The sequence below is a fragment of the Sorex fumeus genome, unplaced genomic scaffold (assembly GCF_029834395.1).
Source record: "Sorex fumeus unplaced genomic scaffold, SorFum_2.1 ptg000047l, whole genome shotgun sequence".
Classification (NCBI taxonomy): Eukaryota; Metazoa; Chordata; class Mammalia; order Eulipotyphla; family Soricidae; genus Sorex; species Sorex fumeus.
Window position 1 is genome coordinate 44,604,365 of NW_026606104.1, and position 18,115 is coordinate 44,622,479.

General features: G+C 52.4%; 1 protein-coding gene across 4 annotated transcripts; it reads left to right on the forward strand.

Moving 5' to 3' along the window:
• The first annotated feature begins 218 nt into the window (after positions 1 to 218).
• Positions 219 to 16,594, forward strand: RCC1 (regulator of chromosome condensation 1). 4 transcript variants are annotated; one of them, XM_056123585.1, is made up of 11 exons: positions 5,325 to 5,402; positions 5,983 to 6,064; positions 6,550 to 6,615; positions 8,054 to 8,241; positions 8,452 to 8,631; positions 11,028 to 11,124; positions 11,224 to 11,346; positions 12,361 to 12,516; positions 12,753 to 12,872; positions 13,188 to 13,340; positions 14,720 to 16,594. In XM_056123585.1, the coding sequence occupies exons 2-11, from the start codon at positions 5,992 to 5,994 to the stop codon at positions 14,893 to 14,895; spliced, it is 1,332 nt and encodes a 443-aa protein (XP_055979560.1). In that variant the 5' UTR covers positions 5,325 to 5,402; positions 5,983 to 5,991; the 3' UTR covers positions 14,896 to 16,594. The 4 variants fall into 4 exon arrangements, with proteins under 4 accessions (XP_055979563.1, XP_055979560.1, XP_055979564.1 ...); XM_056123589.1 differs by having other exon boundaries at positions 12,753 to 12,823; positions 14,720 to 14,842; XM_056123588.1 differs by lacking the exons at positions 5,325 to 5,402; positions 6,550 to 6,615 and adding an exon at positions 219 to 243.
• The last annotated feature ends 1,521 nt before the right edge of the window (positions 16,595 to 18,115 follow it).

The window sequence follows — 18,115 nt, forward strand, 5'->3', positions numbered from 1 at the left end:
GTCCCCTCCCGCGTCTAGATTGGGGGTCTCCAAACCCTCACTGCAGGCTCCCATCAGGCGTGGTCCAGGTCTGCGGGGCAGGAGCGCTCTGCCTGCACTTCCCGGGGCGGCCGCCAGGGGCCGCCGTGCTCTTTGTTTTCTCCGGGGCCGGGGTCGGGGCCCGCGGGCCGCAGAGCGCATGCTCGGGCCATTCGCCGCCCGCCCGGGAGCGGAGGAGTTTGCTCGTGGCCGACCTGCGCCGAGGTAGGTCGCGCGGGGATCCCGGGCGCGGGGCGGCCGCAGCGCGCGTGGCCGGCAGCAGACCGGGGTCGTGGCCCGCGTGCGCGCGGGTCCCGGTCCCGGGCGGCGCCGAGCCGAGCGGCGGACGCCGGCCTGGCCCCGCCTCGCGCTCGTCGGGCCGCGCGGCCGGGCTGCCCACGCCGCCCCGCTGCCCGCGCCGCCCGGCGCCAAGATTCAAACGGCGCGGCCGGCCCGGGGAACTCGGCGGCTCCGGGCGCAGAGCGCGCGCCCTGCGCCGGGCCGTGCGGTTTCCGGAGCGGGAAAAGTGGTCTGAGTCCTCCTACACGGCGGGGTCGTCTCTGGGGAGCTGAGGCTGCCCAGGGGTCTGCTCGGCCCCCGGGAGCCGGGAACTGGGTGCCGGGGAGCCCGCCAGCCCGTCCCATCCCCTCCGTCTGCAGCGCGCTTGCCGCGTGTCTCGTGCCGCGCTGGCGGGCCCGGGAGCCGGGGTCGGGAGGAACGCGTGGCCTTTACGGAGCCCCGGTCCCACTCTGGGAGACACAGGCATGGCCACAGCACCCTCCTGGGTGATCGCCTAAGCGTGCTGCCGACGCCCGGACCTGCCAGTCACCCTACAAGGTCATAATCCAGGTGCTGGAACGAGTGTGACTGGTGTGCCCCGGCAGAAGTTTGATTGTATGCCAAGTATTATGGATCCCTGAGTTGGGGTCGCCCCACCCTGCCCTCGAGGGCCAGGAGTGGTTTACCCCGGTAAGGTATTTCCCGGAAGAGGGGTTTTGCAGAAACTGGCGGCTTTTCTGTCCCCCTGGGGTGCAGGAGCACCGTATTTGACTAGGTGAGCAGCAGTTTTGTAGAAGTGAAGCCGGGGCTCCAGGCACAGGGCAGGTTTGCGGGTCTGGACTCGGAATACTGTCTGGACACAGATAGCAGGTGAGCTTAGTCAAGAGCAGCAGCAGCGTAGAGCCTGGAAGAGGAACCGCCGGTTCAGCAGCCGTCTAGGGGCCTGAGCAATAGTACAGTGGGTAGGGCGCTTGTCTTGCTCACCACAGACCCTGCTTCCATCTCCAGTATCCCATATGGACCCCCAACGGCACCAGAGTGATTCTGGAGTGCAGAGCCAGGAGTAACCCCTGAGCATCGCCAGGTGTGGTCAAGTCCCCCACCCACCCACCCACCATCCCCAGCTTCTGAGCATTTCCTGTTTCTCCCGCTGAGCAGCATGGCCACTTTGAGCACATCTCCCGGAAGCAGGCAGCTCTTTTCCTAGGGGAAAGGGAACATCCGTGAACCCAGGCTCTGTTAAGAGGCCTCAGTTCCTGGGTGTCTCTATCTGGCTCATAGAAGCTCAGCAAATGTGAGTTGACAGCTGAGACAGGTGAGCCTGCCCCTCTGGGAACTTCTCACAGAGATTCTTGTGTGTCTGAGTCTGGCCAGAGTGTTTATCTCCTGGTGGGGACAGGCCGCCTGGCGGTGGGCGGACTGCCTGAGGGGACAGCTGCTGTGAGTAGACTCCCTTTGCAGAAATGAGGCTGGTGAGGTCATAGGGGGTCAAAGGAAGTCCAGGTCCCTGGTAGACTGTAGTCTGGTGTGTCTTTCACCAGATGAGGAAACTGAGTTCTAAACAGAACTGAGGAGAGGGACCCTCCAGCCCAGTGGGGCAGTGGACAAGACACAGGATTCCATGCCACATGTGTGGCCTGGGAACTTTCCTCTAAGTCTCCTGGTCCTTCCTTTTCTCCCTTTCCTCCCCGGGGATGCCCCACCCACACTCCTGGCAGTGCTCACCTGGCATTCAGGCCTGATGGTCCAGTCTGGTTACCAGGGCTACACCCAGCAGTATCTGGGGGGGCCAGGTGGTTTAGGGAATCACTCACATACTTCTGTGAGTGAGGGGATCACTCACATACCTTTGCATGACCTTCCTGTCCTGTTTTTATCTTCTTTGAGTGGCAGGGGCTGTGATGGGATGGGGGTGTAGGCCATATCTGACAGGGCTACGGTTGCCGCCAGCTCAGTTCTTAGGGACCATGTGGGATGCTGGGGATTGAACCTGGTATTCCATATGCAAAGCATGTGCCCCAGCCCTTTGAACTATTATTATTATTATTGATCGGTCATGGTCCTCCTGTTATTCATCGATTTGCTCGAGAGGGCCCAGTAACATCTCCATCATGAGACTTGTTGTTACTGTGTTTGGCATATTGAATACATCATGGGTAGCTTGCCAGGCTTTGCTGTGCGGGCGATATACTCTCAGTAGCTTGCCAGGCTCTCCGAGAGGGGCGGAGGAATCAAACCCAGCTCAGCCGGCTGGCTGCATGCAAGGTGAACGCCCTGCTGCTGTGCTTGGGGCCCACACCCAGCAGTGCTCAGGGCTTGGCTTCCGCCTGGCTCTGTGCTTAGGATCACTCCTAGAAGTGCTCAGGGGACAGTATGGGGTGCCAGGGATCGAACATGCGAGACAAACACCCTGCCTGCTGTACTGTCTCATTGTGCCCTCCTCTGTGTGTGACTTCAGTATCACAGGAAGAATCTTTAAGAGGCAAGGTGGAGGGGAGGAGACCACCCCAGGGGAAATGGAAAGATGCAGGACTCTCAGAACTGCTTTATCAGCCGTTATCAGTGACTAAACCAGACCCTGTCACAGCCCGTAGTGGCTCAGCCTAGCGGCCCTTGGGTACTTCTTAGTCTTCGGTGCTTTCTTCTTTTCCCATAGGTCAGTGCAATGTCCAGAGACCCCCTCCCCGCAAACTCATACTGTAGAGTGGGGCCTGTCCCAAGAAAGGGGGTGTGGGAGTGCTGCCTGAGAGGGGCTTAGGGCTCAATGTCATTGTGATTGTAGCTTTGAGTCTCTCTCCCTGCCTCTTCCATGGAGAACGGAGGTGAGTTGTCTCGTTCAGAACTGCGTCGCACGGGGCAGATCCTGGACAGGGCAGTACCACCAGCTCTACAAGGATTGCCTAGGATTAGCCCTTCTCTTCATACACATAGCAGATGGATGGATACTGTTACTGCTGTTTTACTGGGAAGCCCGGAGGAAACAATCACCAAGAGGTCCAATAACTTTGCCCGTGATCAGATTGCTAGAAAGTCACTCTGTCCGGATTCTGGCCTGGAGGCTGTGCTACCTGCTTTACTTCTCACCTAGGTCTCTGAGCAGGCCTAGCCCCAGCCTGCACTCTGGAGTCCAAAGTGCAGAGTTTGGGGGCCCCTGGCTTAAATGACCTGGTTTTCAGCTTTCACAACCTTTAAAGACCAGGAGCACAGCAGACAATGTGGGGGTTGGGAGGGAGAGAGAGAAAGTTTGCTTGCTTGCTTGCTTTTTTTTTTTTTTTTTTTGTGGCACTGGGCTTGAACCACATGCAGAGAGACAACAGGCTCTACTGCTGAGCTCTATATGTCCTTTGCCCCAAAGGCTTTCAACACAATTTGGGCTGGATTAGAAATAGAATTTTGTGGAGTACCTGTTCCTAGCTGAGAGTTGTGGCGGGGGGAATGCAAAGGGACTGGGACTGAAGTCCACTTGTTCTAATAATGCATAGGTGATTTTCTTCTTCCCCTTTTCTAACACCTGGTGTTGGTGGCCACGGAAATGGCTCAAACGACTAGACTGTGGGGTTGTGGACTGGAGCGAGTAGAGCGCGTTGCTTTGCATTCTGCTAATCCAGGTTTAACCCGTGTACCACTAGCCGTGACCGCTCTTCAAAAAAAAACAAAAACGGCTGGAGCAGGTGACTGACCCGGTTTTGATCCCAAGCACCCTTTATGGTTCCCCGAGCCAGCTCAGAGTGATCCCTGGAGTACAAAGCCAGGAGTAAGCCCTAAGTACTGCTGGGGGTGGCTCCACCCCCCCCCCAAAAAAATTTTATGTGTAATACCTGGTGTTTATATGTTAATATGAGCACATTTACAGTGTGTCTTGTTGAACTGCTCAGGAAAACCCAGGTTCCTCCCAGGAATGATTCTTTTTTGTGAGGTGGGGGATGATAAGGGCCACCCCCTGGTACTCAGGATATTTGTGGCTCTGCTCAGGAGTGACCAACCCTGGAGATGCTTGGAGAACTATATAGAGTTGAGGAATTGAATTGGGGTTTGTCACGTGCAAGGCAAAACCCCACCCCTTACTATTGCTCTGGCCTCAGGAGTGATTGTCACAGCCCACAAGTGGGTTTTATTGTTTTGGGGGTCACACCCTGCAGTGCTCAGGGCTTCAGTTTTGGGGTTTGGGCCATACTGGGTCATGCTCAGGGCTTTCTCCTCCTGTTTCTGCGCTCGGGGATCACTCCTGACTGACTCTTGGGACCGTATGTGGCACTGGGAATTGAGCCCAGTTTGGCTGCATGTAAGGCAGCATCTTCCTCTTTTGCAGTCTCTCTGGCCCTAATAACAGTAGTTTTTCAAAGAAAGGTATCCACACTCATCGGTGTATTTTTATTCCCTGCCTGGCGCTTGGGGAACCATGCCTTAGGGGGTTAAACTCAGGGCTCCTGTTTGCAAGGCATATGCTCAGTCCATCATCCCTCTAGCCCACGAATTTATTTCTTTATCCTTTTATGTTTTAGTGGTTTTGAGGCTATATCATACGGTGTTCAGGGCTTACTCCTGACTCTACTTAGAGATCACTCCTGGAGGTACTCAGGGGAGCTTATGGGATGCTGGGGGTTAAACACAGATTTGCCATATGCAAGACAATCTTCTTACCTGCTGTATTATCTCTAGTTCATCTCCACTTTTTTTTTTATTTAGACACTGTGATTTACATAGTTGTTTTCAATAGCTATTGATACCTTTCCTTATGTATTGAACCTTTATGAGTGTGTTAAGTGTGTGTGTGTCTGTGTGTGTGTGTATGTGTTTGTATTGTGTGGAGACACAAGAGCCAGGATGGAACTCAGGGTTTCACAAATTCTAGGCATATTCTCTACCATTTGAGCCATATTCCTGACCCCTATAATCTTACTTCTCAGGTTACCATTGTTAACATTTGGTCTGTTGCCCACATACCATGTTTTTTCATGTATTTTTTTAATTCAAAATTGGATGAGCTGCTTTTTTCAGTTTTTTTTTTTTTTTATTTTACTTGGCAGTGGTGAACGTCTTCCAAATCACTAAGTGTTTGCAAGGGGATCGTGTGGTACTGAGGATTGAACCGAGGACAATTGCATGTAAGACAAGCGCCTTAACACCTGAACTAGCTCTCCAGCTCAGAAAGTGTTATTTTTCATGGCTTCCTGTCATGAACGTAACAACACATGGTACTCCTCCTAGTCCCACTATAGAGGCTCCTGGGCATTTATTGTTTTGGAATTTTTTTTTTAACCCCAGTGATGCACAGGGGTTGCTCCTGACTCTGCACTCAGGAATTGCTCCTGGTGGTGCTTGGGGGACCATATGGGATGCTGGGAATCGAACACGGGTCGGCCGCATGCAAGGCAAATGCCCTACCTGCTGTGCTATCGCTCCATCTCCTGGAATTTTTTTTTTAACCCTATGAAGAATATTTAATTCGGTATCCCACTAATTTTGTAAAATATGAAGAATTTATACAATATGAAGAGCAACTAGAGTTGGTATCCTACTAATTTTGGGTAAATTCGTTTTGCTGCTGAGCCAGCTCAGGATAAATTCTAAGAAGTGAAATTACTGGGCAGTCCTGACCCTTTCTAAGGGGTTTGATAAAAAGGGCTAAATGAGAATAGGAAAACGATTGCCATTTCTAATGTAGTACTTGGCCTGGTTTTTCAGGACAGGACAATGCCGCCCAAGCGTATAGCTAAGAAAAGGTCACCCCCAGAAGATGCCCTCCCAAAGAGCAAGAAGGTGAAGGGTAAGTTGGAGTTGGCTTTATCTGATTGTGGGTATCACTCTGGAGCCCCAGAATCTAGAACTGGGCCTCCTTCTCCTGTCCATTTGAAGCAGAGGGGCCTGGAGTTCCAGGATTCCGGAGGGAAGGTCTGCCACAACTCTTGTCTTCTACCCTCTGGGACTCCTACAGGGCCAGAGGGCCCCAGGGAGCACTGGCAAAATAGCGCACTAGACTCGAGGCCAGGGCCCCACGCACAGCTTCGTTCTGGTTAGCACCACTAACTTCCAGACACGGGTTCAGATCCTTGCTCTGCCACTCTCTAGCTGTGTCCCTTTAGGCTAGTCCCTTACCTCATTGAGGTGCTGGGAGGCTTCGAGAGAATGCTGGCAGCATTTGTTGGGGGATGGCAGTAGGTTCCTTTCTCGCGGGGAGCAGACAGAGAAGCGCTTTTGGCGTGGGAGGGGGGACGCACGGACCCACACTCAGACAGTGTCTGTCTCTTGCAGACCATCGTAACCAGGCAGTGAGGGCTGTTGCCTCCCACCGAGTTCCGGGCGCCCGCTCCTGCCAAGGTGCCTGCAGGCCTAGCCCTTCTGACCAGAAAACCAGACCAGGTGGCCATCTTGGCAGCTGTGGCCACACCCTGGGGAGGGGCTAGACGCCTTTGGCTGTCTGGGGTGCGGGTGACCACCAGCAGGTGGCTCTGCAGCCCTCTGATTGGCACTTACCTCTGCAAATTTACCTGTTGACTCCTACTCCTGCCACCACTTCCCCTGTTCTCCTGTGTGGAATTGTCAGGGACTTAAGTCAGCCAGAGGGTGAAACTGAGGGACCCCAGTGACTTGTCTGTGCTTGGAGCAGGGCTGTCCGAGGCTATTTCCCTTTCCTGGTAACCACAGCCTAAATATGGAAGGCATGAATAAGTTATAAGGGGGGCAGGGGCCAGGTCACATCCAGCTGTGCTCAGTGCTTACTCCTGGCTCTGCACTCAGGGATTAGTCCTGGCAGGCTTGGGGACCCTATGGGATGCTGGAGATTGAACCTGGGTTGGCTGCATGCAAGGCAAGCTCCCTACCCACTGAACTGTTGCTCCAGGCCCCACATATAACTCAGATGAGTACAGAGCAACCTAACGGTAGAGAAGGTCATCCACTTGGGAAGAGGAGACATTATTATTTGTGCAAGCTCTTGAGGAAATCTCTGCTGGGTTTCTTCAGCAGCATAAAATTTGAAGTACTGTCTCATTTCTCCCATTTCTCTCTCTCTCATGTCTGCAGTGGACTGAGCTACTTTAGAGTGAGATGCCTCTTAGGCAGTTTTGGGGAGTCCAGCAGCTGATGGTTAGGTTCTCTGGCCAGGGATGCAGTGCTTTGGGGGCACGCAGGTCCATAGGGTACCGGGGACTGAATTTCTGTGTAGCATAGACTTCAGCCCTTTGAACTATCTGGCTGGCCTTTGTTTTTTTTTTTAATTCTTCTTATTATTAACTTTTTGCTTTTTGGGTTATACCTGGTGGTGATCAGAGGTTACTACTCCTGGCTCTGCACTCAGGAATTACTCCAGGCAGTGCTCAGGGTACCATATGGGATGCTGGGATCAAACCTGGGTTGGTCTCGTGCAAGGCAGACGCCCTACCCACTGTACTATTCTCCATCACTAGCCCTGGGGTTTGGTTTTGTTTTTTCTTTTTGAGTCACATCCGACAATGCACAGGGGTTACTCATGGCTCTGCACCCAGGAATTACTCCTGGCAGTGCTCAGGGGACCGTATGGGATGCTGGGAATCGAACCTGGGCCAGCCGCGTGCAAGGCAAACACCCTACCTGCTGGCTGTGCTGTCACTCCAGCCCCAGCTCTTGGGTTTTAATCCAAGGCTCCTGGTGGTTGTTCTGAGGGATTCTGCTAGAGTAGGGGCTGGAACGCAGGGCTGTGTGACCCCAGAGCCCAGGCAGAGACTTCTCCACGCGCATGTCATCCCGTATGCTCAGGGCTGAATTTTTCTTCCTTCAGTCTCACATAGATCCCACAGAACAGAACCGGGCATGGTGCTAACTCTGGGCCAGGGCGACGTGGGCCAGCTGGGACTCGGCGAGGGTGTGATGGAGAGGAAGAAGCCAGCTCTGGTGCCGATTCCAGAGGATGTTGTGCAGGCAGAGGCCGGGGGCATGCACACTGTGTGTCTGAGCAGAAGTGGCCAGGTAGGGCAGGGAGCGACGGGGGTGGGCCCAGGGATGGGGTGAGAGGGGGGCCCAGGACAGACCAAGTTTGGATCAGGGAGGATGTGGATGGAATGGGCTTGGGGCCTGAGCCACACGTGGGGATGATGAACTGGGTGGCTGAGCAGGGGGCGGCCTAAATAGGAGTGGATTGATCCTGGACCCTGCACTGACTGGGCTTCCTGGGCACAGGTCTACTCCTTCGGCTGCAATGATGAGGGTGCGCTGGGAAGGGACACATCCGTGGAAGGCTCAGAGTCGGTGCCAGGGAAAGTGGAGCTGCAAGAGAAAGTGATACAGGTGTCAGCTGGAGACAGTCACACAGCGGCGCTCACCGAGGATGGCCGAGTCTTCCTTTGGGGCTCCTTCCGGGTGAGACTGGGTCTGGAAGTCTGCATGGGATCTGGCGGGCAGAATTAACGGAGGGGTCCCCAAGGAACCCATCTTGTGCCCCCACCAAAGTATGCAGAAGTGAAGGCTCAGTGAGCGAGGGCTGTTCCCGGCTCTCTGACAACTCACTCACGCCTTGCACACTTCTAGCTGATTCCTTGAGTCAATGTTAATGAAGTGCGTGTCTCTCTCCTGTGTTCCTCTCCTGCCCTCATGCACTTCCCAGAGGTTTTTGGTTTTGGGATGTTTTGTTGTTTGGTGTCCACACCCACCTGTGCTCTGGCTTACTCCTGGCTCTTTGCGCAGGGATCACTCCTTTGGGGTTCGGGGACCATATACCAGGGCTGGAATTCAGGTCAACTACATGCAAGGGAGACACCCTACCCACTGTACTGTTGCTCCTGACCCCAAGAGTATTTTGGTTTTTGCTGGTTTTTTTTTTTTTTTTTTTTTTTTTTTTTTTTTTTTTGCTTTTTGGGTAACACCCAGCGATGATGCACAGGGGTTACTCCTGGCTCATGGACTCAGGAATTACTCCTGGCAGAGCTCGGGGGACCATATGGGATGGGATGCTGGGATTCAAACCCGGGTTGGCCGCGTGCAAGGCAAATGCCCTACCCACTGTACTATCGCTCCAGCCCCAAGAGTATTTTGTTTTATGAGAATGTGTGAAATTCCCATACCTCAGAATTTGTTTTTGGGCCACACTGGTGGTGCCCAGGCCTTGCTCCTGGCTTTGCACTCAGATATCACTCCTGGTGGGACTCAAGGAATGTATGGGGTGCCGGAGTCAAACACGGATCAGCCTTGTGCAAGGCAGGTGCCCTACCCACTGGACTGTCTCTTTGGCTCCGTCATATCTCAGACCATCAAAGGCAGTGGAGAGTTTTAGAGACTAAGCGTAAAAATTGTTTTGTTTTTGGGAGGCCACACCTGATGGTGCTCAGCGCTTACTCCTTGGTCTGCACTCAGATCACTCCTGGTGGAGCTCTGGGGAATATAGGGGTGCCAGGGGTTGAACTCGGGTCTGCCAATGCAAGGCAAGTACCCTACCCACTGTATTATCTCTCTGACCCCACAAAATTGTTTTGGGAAAAATAAATATTTTAGGAGCTTTGGTATTTATTCTGTAATGTCATAAAGGAAGGAATTCAGGAGCTGGAGCAATAGTATAGCTGGTTGGTGCCTTGCCTTGCCTGCTGCTGACCTGGCTTTGATCTGGGACATCTCATATGGTCCCCCAGGCACCAGCAGCACTAATTCCTGAGCACAGAGCCAGGAGTAACCCCTGAGTATTGCCAGGTGTGGCCCGAAATCAATTTATAAAATAAATAGGTGGAGGCGCCAGAGAGATAGTACTGTGGGAAGGGCGCTTTCCTTGCATGTGACGGACTGGGATTCAATCCCCGGCACCCCACATGGTCCCCCCTAAGCCCCACCAGGGGTGATATCTGAGCATAGAGGCAGCAGAAAACCCTGAACACTGCTGCACAGGAGAAAAAATTGGTGCTTGAGATAACACAGGGTAAGGAACTTGCCTGTATGCAATGACCCAGGTTCAATGTCCGGCACCCCATGTGGGCTCTCGATCCCCGGATTTGACCCCAAAACAAGGGAATCCAGAGGAGGGGACTTGACTCAGTGGTAAGCATTTAACTTTGCATGTGTGAGAACCGAGGCTTAACCCCAGCACTGCAAAACAATAAAAGACTCTGGGATGGGAATGTGGCTCAGTGACAGAATGCTTGCTGTGTGTGAGTGAGGCCCTGGTTCCTAACACCACACAATACCTCGAGCACTGCCAGATAAGGCCTCAAAACTGAAGAAGAAGGAAGAAATAAATAACTGTCAATGGTAAATCAAATAAATTTATTCATGTGTTTGTTTTGGTTTTGAGGTCGCTGCTCAGGGATCATTCCTTGAGGGACTATACAATACCGGGTCAAACCTGGGTTGGCCATGTACGAGGAATACACCTCACCCCCTGATATATCTCTTTGACCCCTCAAAACTGTTTCTATTAACATAATTTGTGAAATCAGAGAAAGTGCTTCATAGGCAGAACACATGCTTTGAAGTGGGAGGCTGGGTTCCAACAGAAAGGATGGGGATTGTATCTTGAACCCCTTTTTACTCAGTAGTTACGAACACGAAGCTGGCATGTTTATTTTTCCTCTTTATTCCATTCGTAGCCCCTTACCTGTTAATTTTAATGCAAATCACAGACCATGTGTGATTTTGTTCGTAAGTATTTCAATATGTGACCTGGTTCTTGTCCACCTCTGTCTCCCCCTTTGTCGTGCTGGCCCTTCGTCAGTCTGCCCCTCGTGGCTGCCCACAGCCAGCATCTGACTGAATGTCCACCTCCCCCTTCCCAGGACAACAACGGTGTGATCGGACTCCTGGAGCCCATGAAGAAGAGCCTGGTGCCTGTGCAGGTGCAGCTGAGCACGCCCGTGGTGAAGGTGGCCTCAGGTGAGCCTGGGATGTCCTGAGGAGCGGGAGCCTTGTTGGAGGGCTGGCCCAGCTGTGGGCAGAGAAAGCCTGTTACCCTCTGCCCTCTCCCCCCCCCAGGCAATGACCACCTAGTGATGCTGACGGCTGATGGGGAGCTCTACACGTTGGGCTGCGGAGAGCAGGGCCAGCTCGGTCGTGTGCCGGAGTTGTTTGCCAATCGTGGTGGCCGGCAGGGCCTTGGTAGGTCATGTAGGTCTGTTTCTCTGGCAGGCAGCTAGGCAAGCCACCCCCAGTAAAAGCAAGTCGCTAGAGGTAGCACGCGTGTGTGCATGGGAGCAGCAGCCGTGGTTACAAACTCAGACGCCAGGGCTAGGAGTGGTAGCTCAGTGCTGATGCTCTGCAGGCGTGAGGCTGCCACCTCCTGGCTGTGGAGATAGAAGAACGTGGGGCCAGAGCAAGGGCTCGGTGGGTTGAGCTTTGCATGCTGAAGGCCCAGGTTCAGTCTCCAGCACCGCATGGTCGGCTGTGCAAGAAGAGGGCAATCCCTGAGGATTAAGCTCAGAGGAGCCCCCGAGCACCTCTGGGTGGGACCCAGAAATTTATTTGTTTTGTTGTTGGTGGTGGGTCTCATTCTCCTGATAGGTCTCATTCTTGAATATAATCTCAGGGCTAGGATGAAGGAGACGTTACTGGGGCCTGCTCAAGGCAATTGACGAATAACAGGATGATCTGTGATCTGTTGGTGGTGGTGGTGGTGGTGGTGGTGCTGTTTTTTGTTTTGTTGCTTTTTGGGTCACACCCGGCGATGCTCAGGGGATATGCCTGGCTCTGCACTCAGCAATTACTCCTGGCTCAGGGGACCAGATAGGATGCCGGGAATTGAACCTGGGTTGACCGCATGCAAGGCAAGTGCCCTGCCCATTGTACTATTGCTCCGGCCCCAGGACCCAGAAGTGTAAAAAGAAACAGAAACATAGAAGAATGTCTTTCATTTGGGAGGTCCCTGAAAACGAGACTCTTTGGGATGGGAATGCAGCTCAGTGGTAGAATTCATACTTGGCATGAACCTTTTTCACCAGAAAGGAAGGAAAATGTTCATGTTAATGGCGGGTGCGGCCCTTAGTGTTTTGCTTCTGCAAAATGGGGTGAGGAGCCCCTGCGTAGCCTCCCTGCAGGGCGTCAACAGTGGAGGAGAAGCGGACAGTCGAGGCAAGGCCTGTGTGTCTGCCACTCCCCGTGGCCTTCTCTTTGCAGAACGACTTCTGGTCCCCAAGTGTGTGATACTGAAATCCAAGGGGAGCCGGGCTCACGTGAGGTTCCAGGATGCCTTCTGTGGTGCTTACTTCACCTTCGCCATCTCCCGTGAGGGCCACGTCTATGGCTTCGGCCTCTCCAACTACCATCAGCTTGGTGAGTCCCATCAAGCGTCTCCCTGTAGAACCAGGGTTTCAGTCCAGGGGTCCCCGCGAATTGCTTGTGCTCTCTTGATGGGGTACCCGGGCCCCTCAGAGCAACAATGTTGTCGTCTGGAGAGTGAATGACTCTCATGGTTGAGGTAGGGTGGTCTTACTGAGGAGGGGTTAGACAGAAGGGCAGGTCCTTGGACCCTTCACCCTGACACTTCTGTCCCATCTCTTACCTCCCAGGAACCTCGGGCACAGAATCTTGCTTTATACCCCAGAACCTGACGTCCTTCAAGAACTCCACCAAGTCCTGGGTGGGCTTCTCTGGTGGCCAACACCACACTGTCTGCATGGATTCGGAAGGTGGAGCCTTCGGGTCCTCCTCTGGGCCTGGGGTGGAGTGTCCCTGAGCACAGGCCTGGTCAGACTTCTGAGAACATGGTCCTTGCCCGGGGCCCTGGGTCCTCCATGGAGTGGGCCAGGCCCAGGTCCAGGAGTGTCAGTCGATCCTCCAGAGCCTTGGCGCCCTTTCGAGTATGGGTTCGACCTGGGGAGAATCACTGCAAACCTTCCCCAAACCATCCTGAGACTGGGGACAAGTCCCCGCAGATACCAGGGGCTCACCGGACTGCCTGCAACGGGCCCCGTGCAATTCCTCATCTCTCCCTCCTCCTGCAGGGAAAGCGTACAGCCTGGGCCGGGCTGAGTACGGGCGGCTGGGCCTCGGGGAGGGTGCGGAGGAGAAGAGCGTGCCCACCCTCATCTCCAGGCTGCCTGCTGTCACCTCAGTGGCCTGTGGGGCCTCTGTGGGCTATGCTGTGACCCAGGACGGTGAGTGGGTTGATTGGGGACTTGGGGATCTTGGTTCTTATTGTGTTTGAGGTTACACTCAGCACTGCTAGGGGGAGGCGTCAGGTACCCTTCGCCCAGTAGTGCGTGGGGCTAAGTTGCAGAGATCACCGAGAATGGGGCTCTGCTCCCAGTTCTCAGAAGTTAACAAATAATTTTGATAAAGGTGATTTGTTCTGTAGAAGAGAAAAGCAACAAAGCAAGGGCTGGGTCACAGACAAGCAGCCTCGCTGAGATCTGGACGGGCAGTAAGACTTGAGGGGGCTGAAAGAGAGTCCAGCGGGTAGATGCTTGTCTTGAAGATTCGATCCCCAGCAACCCCTGTGGTCCCCCGAGCCCTCCAGGAGTGATTCCTGAGTGCAGTGCTAGGAGTAAGCCCCAAGATAGTCGGGTGTGACCTTTAAAAAAAAAATCTTGAACCCAGGTCTCCAGGTTTCTGACTCAAGCTTGGCTTTCTACCAGGGTGACTCGTTTATTTACGACCCAACTCTTCCAGCTTCCCAGGGAGCTGTGCTTAGTTATATTGTAGCACTGTAGCACTGTCCTCCCAGCCGGCACCAGTAACATCTCCATTGTGAGTTTTTTTTTTTTTTTTGCTTTTTTTTTGGGTCACACCTGGCGATGCACAGGGGTTACTCCTGGCTCTGCACTCAGGAGTTACTCCTGGCGGTGCTCAAGAACCATATGGGATGCTGGGAATCGAACCCGGGTCGGCCGCGTGCAAGGCAGACGCCCTACCTACTGTGCTATCTCTCCAGCCCCTCCATTGTGAGATTTCTAGTTACTGTTTTTGGCATATCGAATGCACCTCTGGTAGCTTGCCAGACTCTGCCGTGTGGGCGGGATACTCTCGTTAGCTTGCCAGGCTCTCCTAGAGGGACAGAGGAATCGAACCCGGGTCGGCCATGTGCAAGGCAAACACCCTACCCACTGTGCTATTGGGCGAAAGAAAGGGAAGTAGTATGGAGAAGTCTGGAATCGCTGAACCCACTTGGTCTGGGTAGCCTGAGAAAGGGCTTCAGCACACTTTGAAGGCCCTGACCTTAAGCCGGCCTGTGTCCCAGTGTGATCCCAGCAATGCTGGTCTTGGATCTAGGCTGTTGGTGGTGGTGGGGCGTGACCAGTCCTTAGGGTTTGAATGCCATGCTAGGGGTAGGGAGGTCTTTGCCAAGGGATAAGGACTGGTCCCTGGTTAGCAGCATCCTTGGCTTCTCACTTCCCTCATTTCCCAGAGGCTGGGACATGACCAGGTTGCTACGGAACAACGCCAGACACCCCCAATGTCCCAAGTTTCTCACACTGTGGAGAGGTGGGACAGGGGATCCTAAGAACCATTTCTACCTCATTTCTCTCCCGTGTAGGTCGTGTTTTTGCATGGGGGATGGGCACCAACTACCAGCTGGGCACAGGCCTGGAGGAGGACGCCTGGAGCCCCGTGGAGATGACAGGCAAACAGCTTGAGAACCGCACGGTCCTGTCTGTGTCCAGCGGAGGCCAGCACACAGTCCTCCTGGTCAAGGACAAGGGACAGAGTTGATGAAGCCTCTGAGGGCCTGGCTGCTGGGCCCCCCCACGCCCTTCCCCCCAGAACAGGGAAGCCACGAGGACTGCAGGGTGCAACAGGCCTCCCCCGACCCCAAGCGTTCTGTCACCTCCTGCCTTTTCCCCGTGAACAGAATCCATTTCCTCTTTCTCCTTCTCCTTTCCAGAATCATCCTGGGACCCGCAGGATGAAGGCGGTGTGGGGATGAGGGGGGCAGGGAGTTGTCTGAAGGAACATGACTCGCCCCAGAGCGATGTGGTCAGCCCGCCTCCCCCTATTCCTACCTTCTCTGGTCCTGGCTGAACTTGTTTTTGCCTACCAAAAGTAAAAAACTTCTACCTGGGGGTTCAGGGTCCATATGCTGAGAAGTCAGGGCTCCCCTCAAGCTCTGCTCATGTGCCACAACCTTCTGTCCTTCGCAGTCACACAGAAACAATACCATCGTCAGATCTGGCTTTTGTGAACCCAGATTTGGGATGAACTAGAGAACGGATGGAGGCAACCTCCAGCCAAACGGTCTTACACAGGTGTCTGGGAAAAAGGGGCGTGGGAAGGCCAAGTGACAGGAAAAAGCCAGTCAGCCTCTCGGAAGCACAAAGTACTCTGCCTTTGGGCATTGCCGGTTGTACCCCACTCGTTTCACCAACAAGGGCCCCACCCCAAATCTGAAAGGAAACTCTGCCTGCAGGGCAGGACACTCTGGGAGAGGAGGAGGACAGAGAGCTCTAGACAAATTTATAGCAATATTGAGAGTGAAGGGACAAAAAAAAAATGGAGAGGAGGCTGGACCCCAGAAAGGGAAGCAGAATCTAGTACAGTAGCTAAGGAAAAGTCGTGATTTTTGTTTTATTTTTAATGTAAAATATTTTGGAGGGAAGAGTGAAACCTTTTAACGTTTTTAATAAATGTAGAGTTTTAAAGACAGCAGCTGCTGTAGTGGGAGAGGCAGACTAAATCATGTGGCCCTGAAAGTGAGGACAAGGCGAGTCATTCCAGTGGGTGCTAGTCCACTGTTGGCGTGGCTGGCCCAGACCAGTCAGAAAAGAAAGGAGTTGATTGGTTTTTATTCAGGTACTTACATTTCAGGAATCACCAGATTTTTCCTTTATGCTGCATAATACAAAAAATAATGGAATTGATTTGCTTTGCAGTGCTCAGTATCAAACCCAAGACCTCCACATGTGCAAGGCGTGTGCTCTACCACTGAGAGGCCTCCCTTGCCCTCAGTCTTGGAGCATCCAACCCCAAGCCAGGTGTTCTGAGAAGTCTTACCTCCGGAAATGCTTATACTAAGTTTGTATCATGTTCAATACCTGATCTACTTGAGTAAACAGGATTGATTACATAATCACTCCTCAGACCAACTTGTACTTGAAAATGGCTTTTCTTAGTTTAGGAACCAAATCTTACAGAACTGACCTGTCCATGGTAGTCATTTAAAATTTGTAAAAATTGGAGGCTAATTTTATTTTAAGTCCCTGCTAGTCACATGTTGGGCTGTGCAAAGACAGAAATAGACTATTTCAAATTATAAAAAATGTCAATATTTAATGCTGATATGGGAAGTTTATATGTGTAATGGAAGTTTTATTAGCACCAACGTTCTTAGATGTCAGGATTCTTGGAGAAATGAATATGGTATAAGCTAATGATGTATTCTGTGACTTATTTCCCCCTGGAACTTTTGCTTCTGATGTGGACACATTTGTGACTAGACTTATATCTCAGAAAAACCATCTTTGATTTCATTATTTTCTGAGCAAAAAAGCAAAGTCTGTTTGGATTAAATTGACTGGAGTTTTCTCTTGATAATACAGACATTTGAAACTATCCTGTTATTTGGGGGAGGGGGACACACTTGATAATATTTGGCACTACTCCCAATGGACTAGCAGTGCTGGGAACTGAATCTGGGACTCATGCAAACCATGCATTGCAGAACTTTGAACCCTCTCCCTGGACCGGAAAGTAACCCCCCCCTTTTTTTTTGGTTGGTTTGTTGGGGGGGTTACACCTGGTTGTGCCTAGGGTTTACTCCTGGCTCTGTGCTCAGGAATCACATGGGGGGCTTGGAATCATATGGAATGCCGGAAGTACAACTCAGATTGGCATATATCACTTGGCCCTAGACAGTTCTTGTAAAAGAGCAATGGTTCCGGTTGGTATAATAGCTTGTTTAATTCTCAGATCATCCCTGGAAATAGTTTCTACGAGTTCAGTTAAGACTTGAAGCCTGTCAAGTGCACAGGCTAGGGGCCAGAGCAATCAGTTGTACAGCAGGTTTTTACTCTTTCGTTGCATAGCCAACCCAGGTGCAATCCACAGCATCCCTATGGTCACCTGAGCCCAACAGGGTGATTATTGAACACTGCCAGGTGTGCCCCTCCAAAAAGCGCACAGGCTGGACTGGAATCTATATCAACCTCCAAATTCAGATTATCAATCCTGTGTGTGGTTTCTAAGAGTTCGGGGTAGGGGTGGAGCAGAACTCTGGAGATAGTATGAGGATTTAGGTGCTTTCCTGTAGCTAGCAGTGCGCACTGCATAATCAGGTCCTCCTGCACCACCAGGTATGATCCCTGCACATCATTCTGAATAAACCCTGAGCACTGCAGGATGTGGCACAAACCCTCCAGCCGCACAAAAAGTTGTATAGGGCTGGAGAAAAGTATGGGAGGGGGAGGTGGCATGCCTTGCATGTGACTGATTCCAAACCTGGCACTATAAGGCTTTGCTATTATGAATGTTCACCTAATGACCCTGTTAATAGTTATCTTATCTTTAATATGCTTTTTTGGGAGGGGAGGGGATACCTGAGTAGACTCGGGTCTTATTCCCGGCTCTGCACTTAAGAACTACTCCTGGCAGGGCTCAGAGAACCATATGAGGAGCTGGGGATCAAACCCAGAGGGTCACATGCAAGGCAAACGCCCTATTCCCTTATTCACTGTACTATGGCTGTAGTCCCCAAATGTGCTGCTTTTTTGCTAGCAGTGTCCTTTAGTGCCAGTGTCTCAGGAATGAAAATCTTGGTGTTTAAAACACCAGTGCTCTTGTTTTTTTCTTTTTCTCCATCTCTCCAGCCTGTATTGATTACCTCAGTAAATATAATCACAGTATTTCCTATAACTAAATGATATTTAAAGTTATGAAATAAGTTAACTTTTTTTTTTCTTTTTGGGTCACACCTGGCAATGCACAGGGGTCACTCCTG

Bases quoted from the DNA above. Each gene is read 5' to 3' on its own strand.
- RCC1 (XM_056123585.1), top strand. From the start codon at position 5,992: ATGCCGCCCAAGCGTATAGCTAAGAAAAGGTCACCCCCAGAAGATGCC. The intron at 8,242-8,451 runs GTAGGGCAGGGA...TCCTGGGCACAG, and splicing joins GTCTGAGCAGAAGTGGCCAG to GTCTACTCCTTCGGCTGCAA. The intron at 13,341-14,719 runs GTGAGTGGGTTG...TCTCCCGTGTAG, and splicing joins CTATGCTGTGACCCAGGACG to GTCGTGTTTTTGCATGGGGG.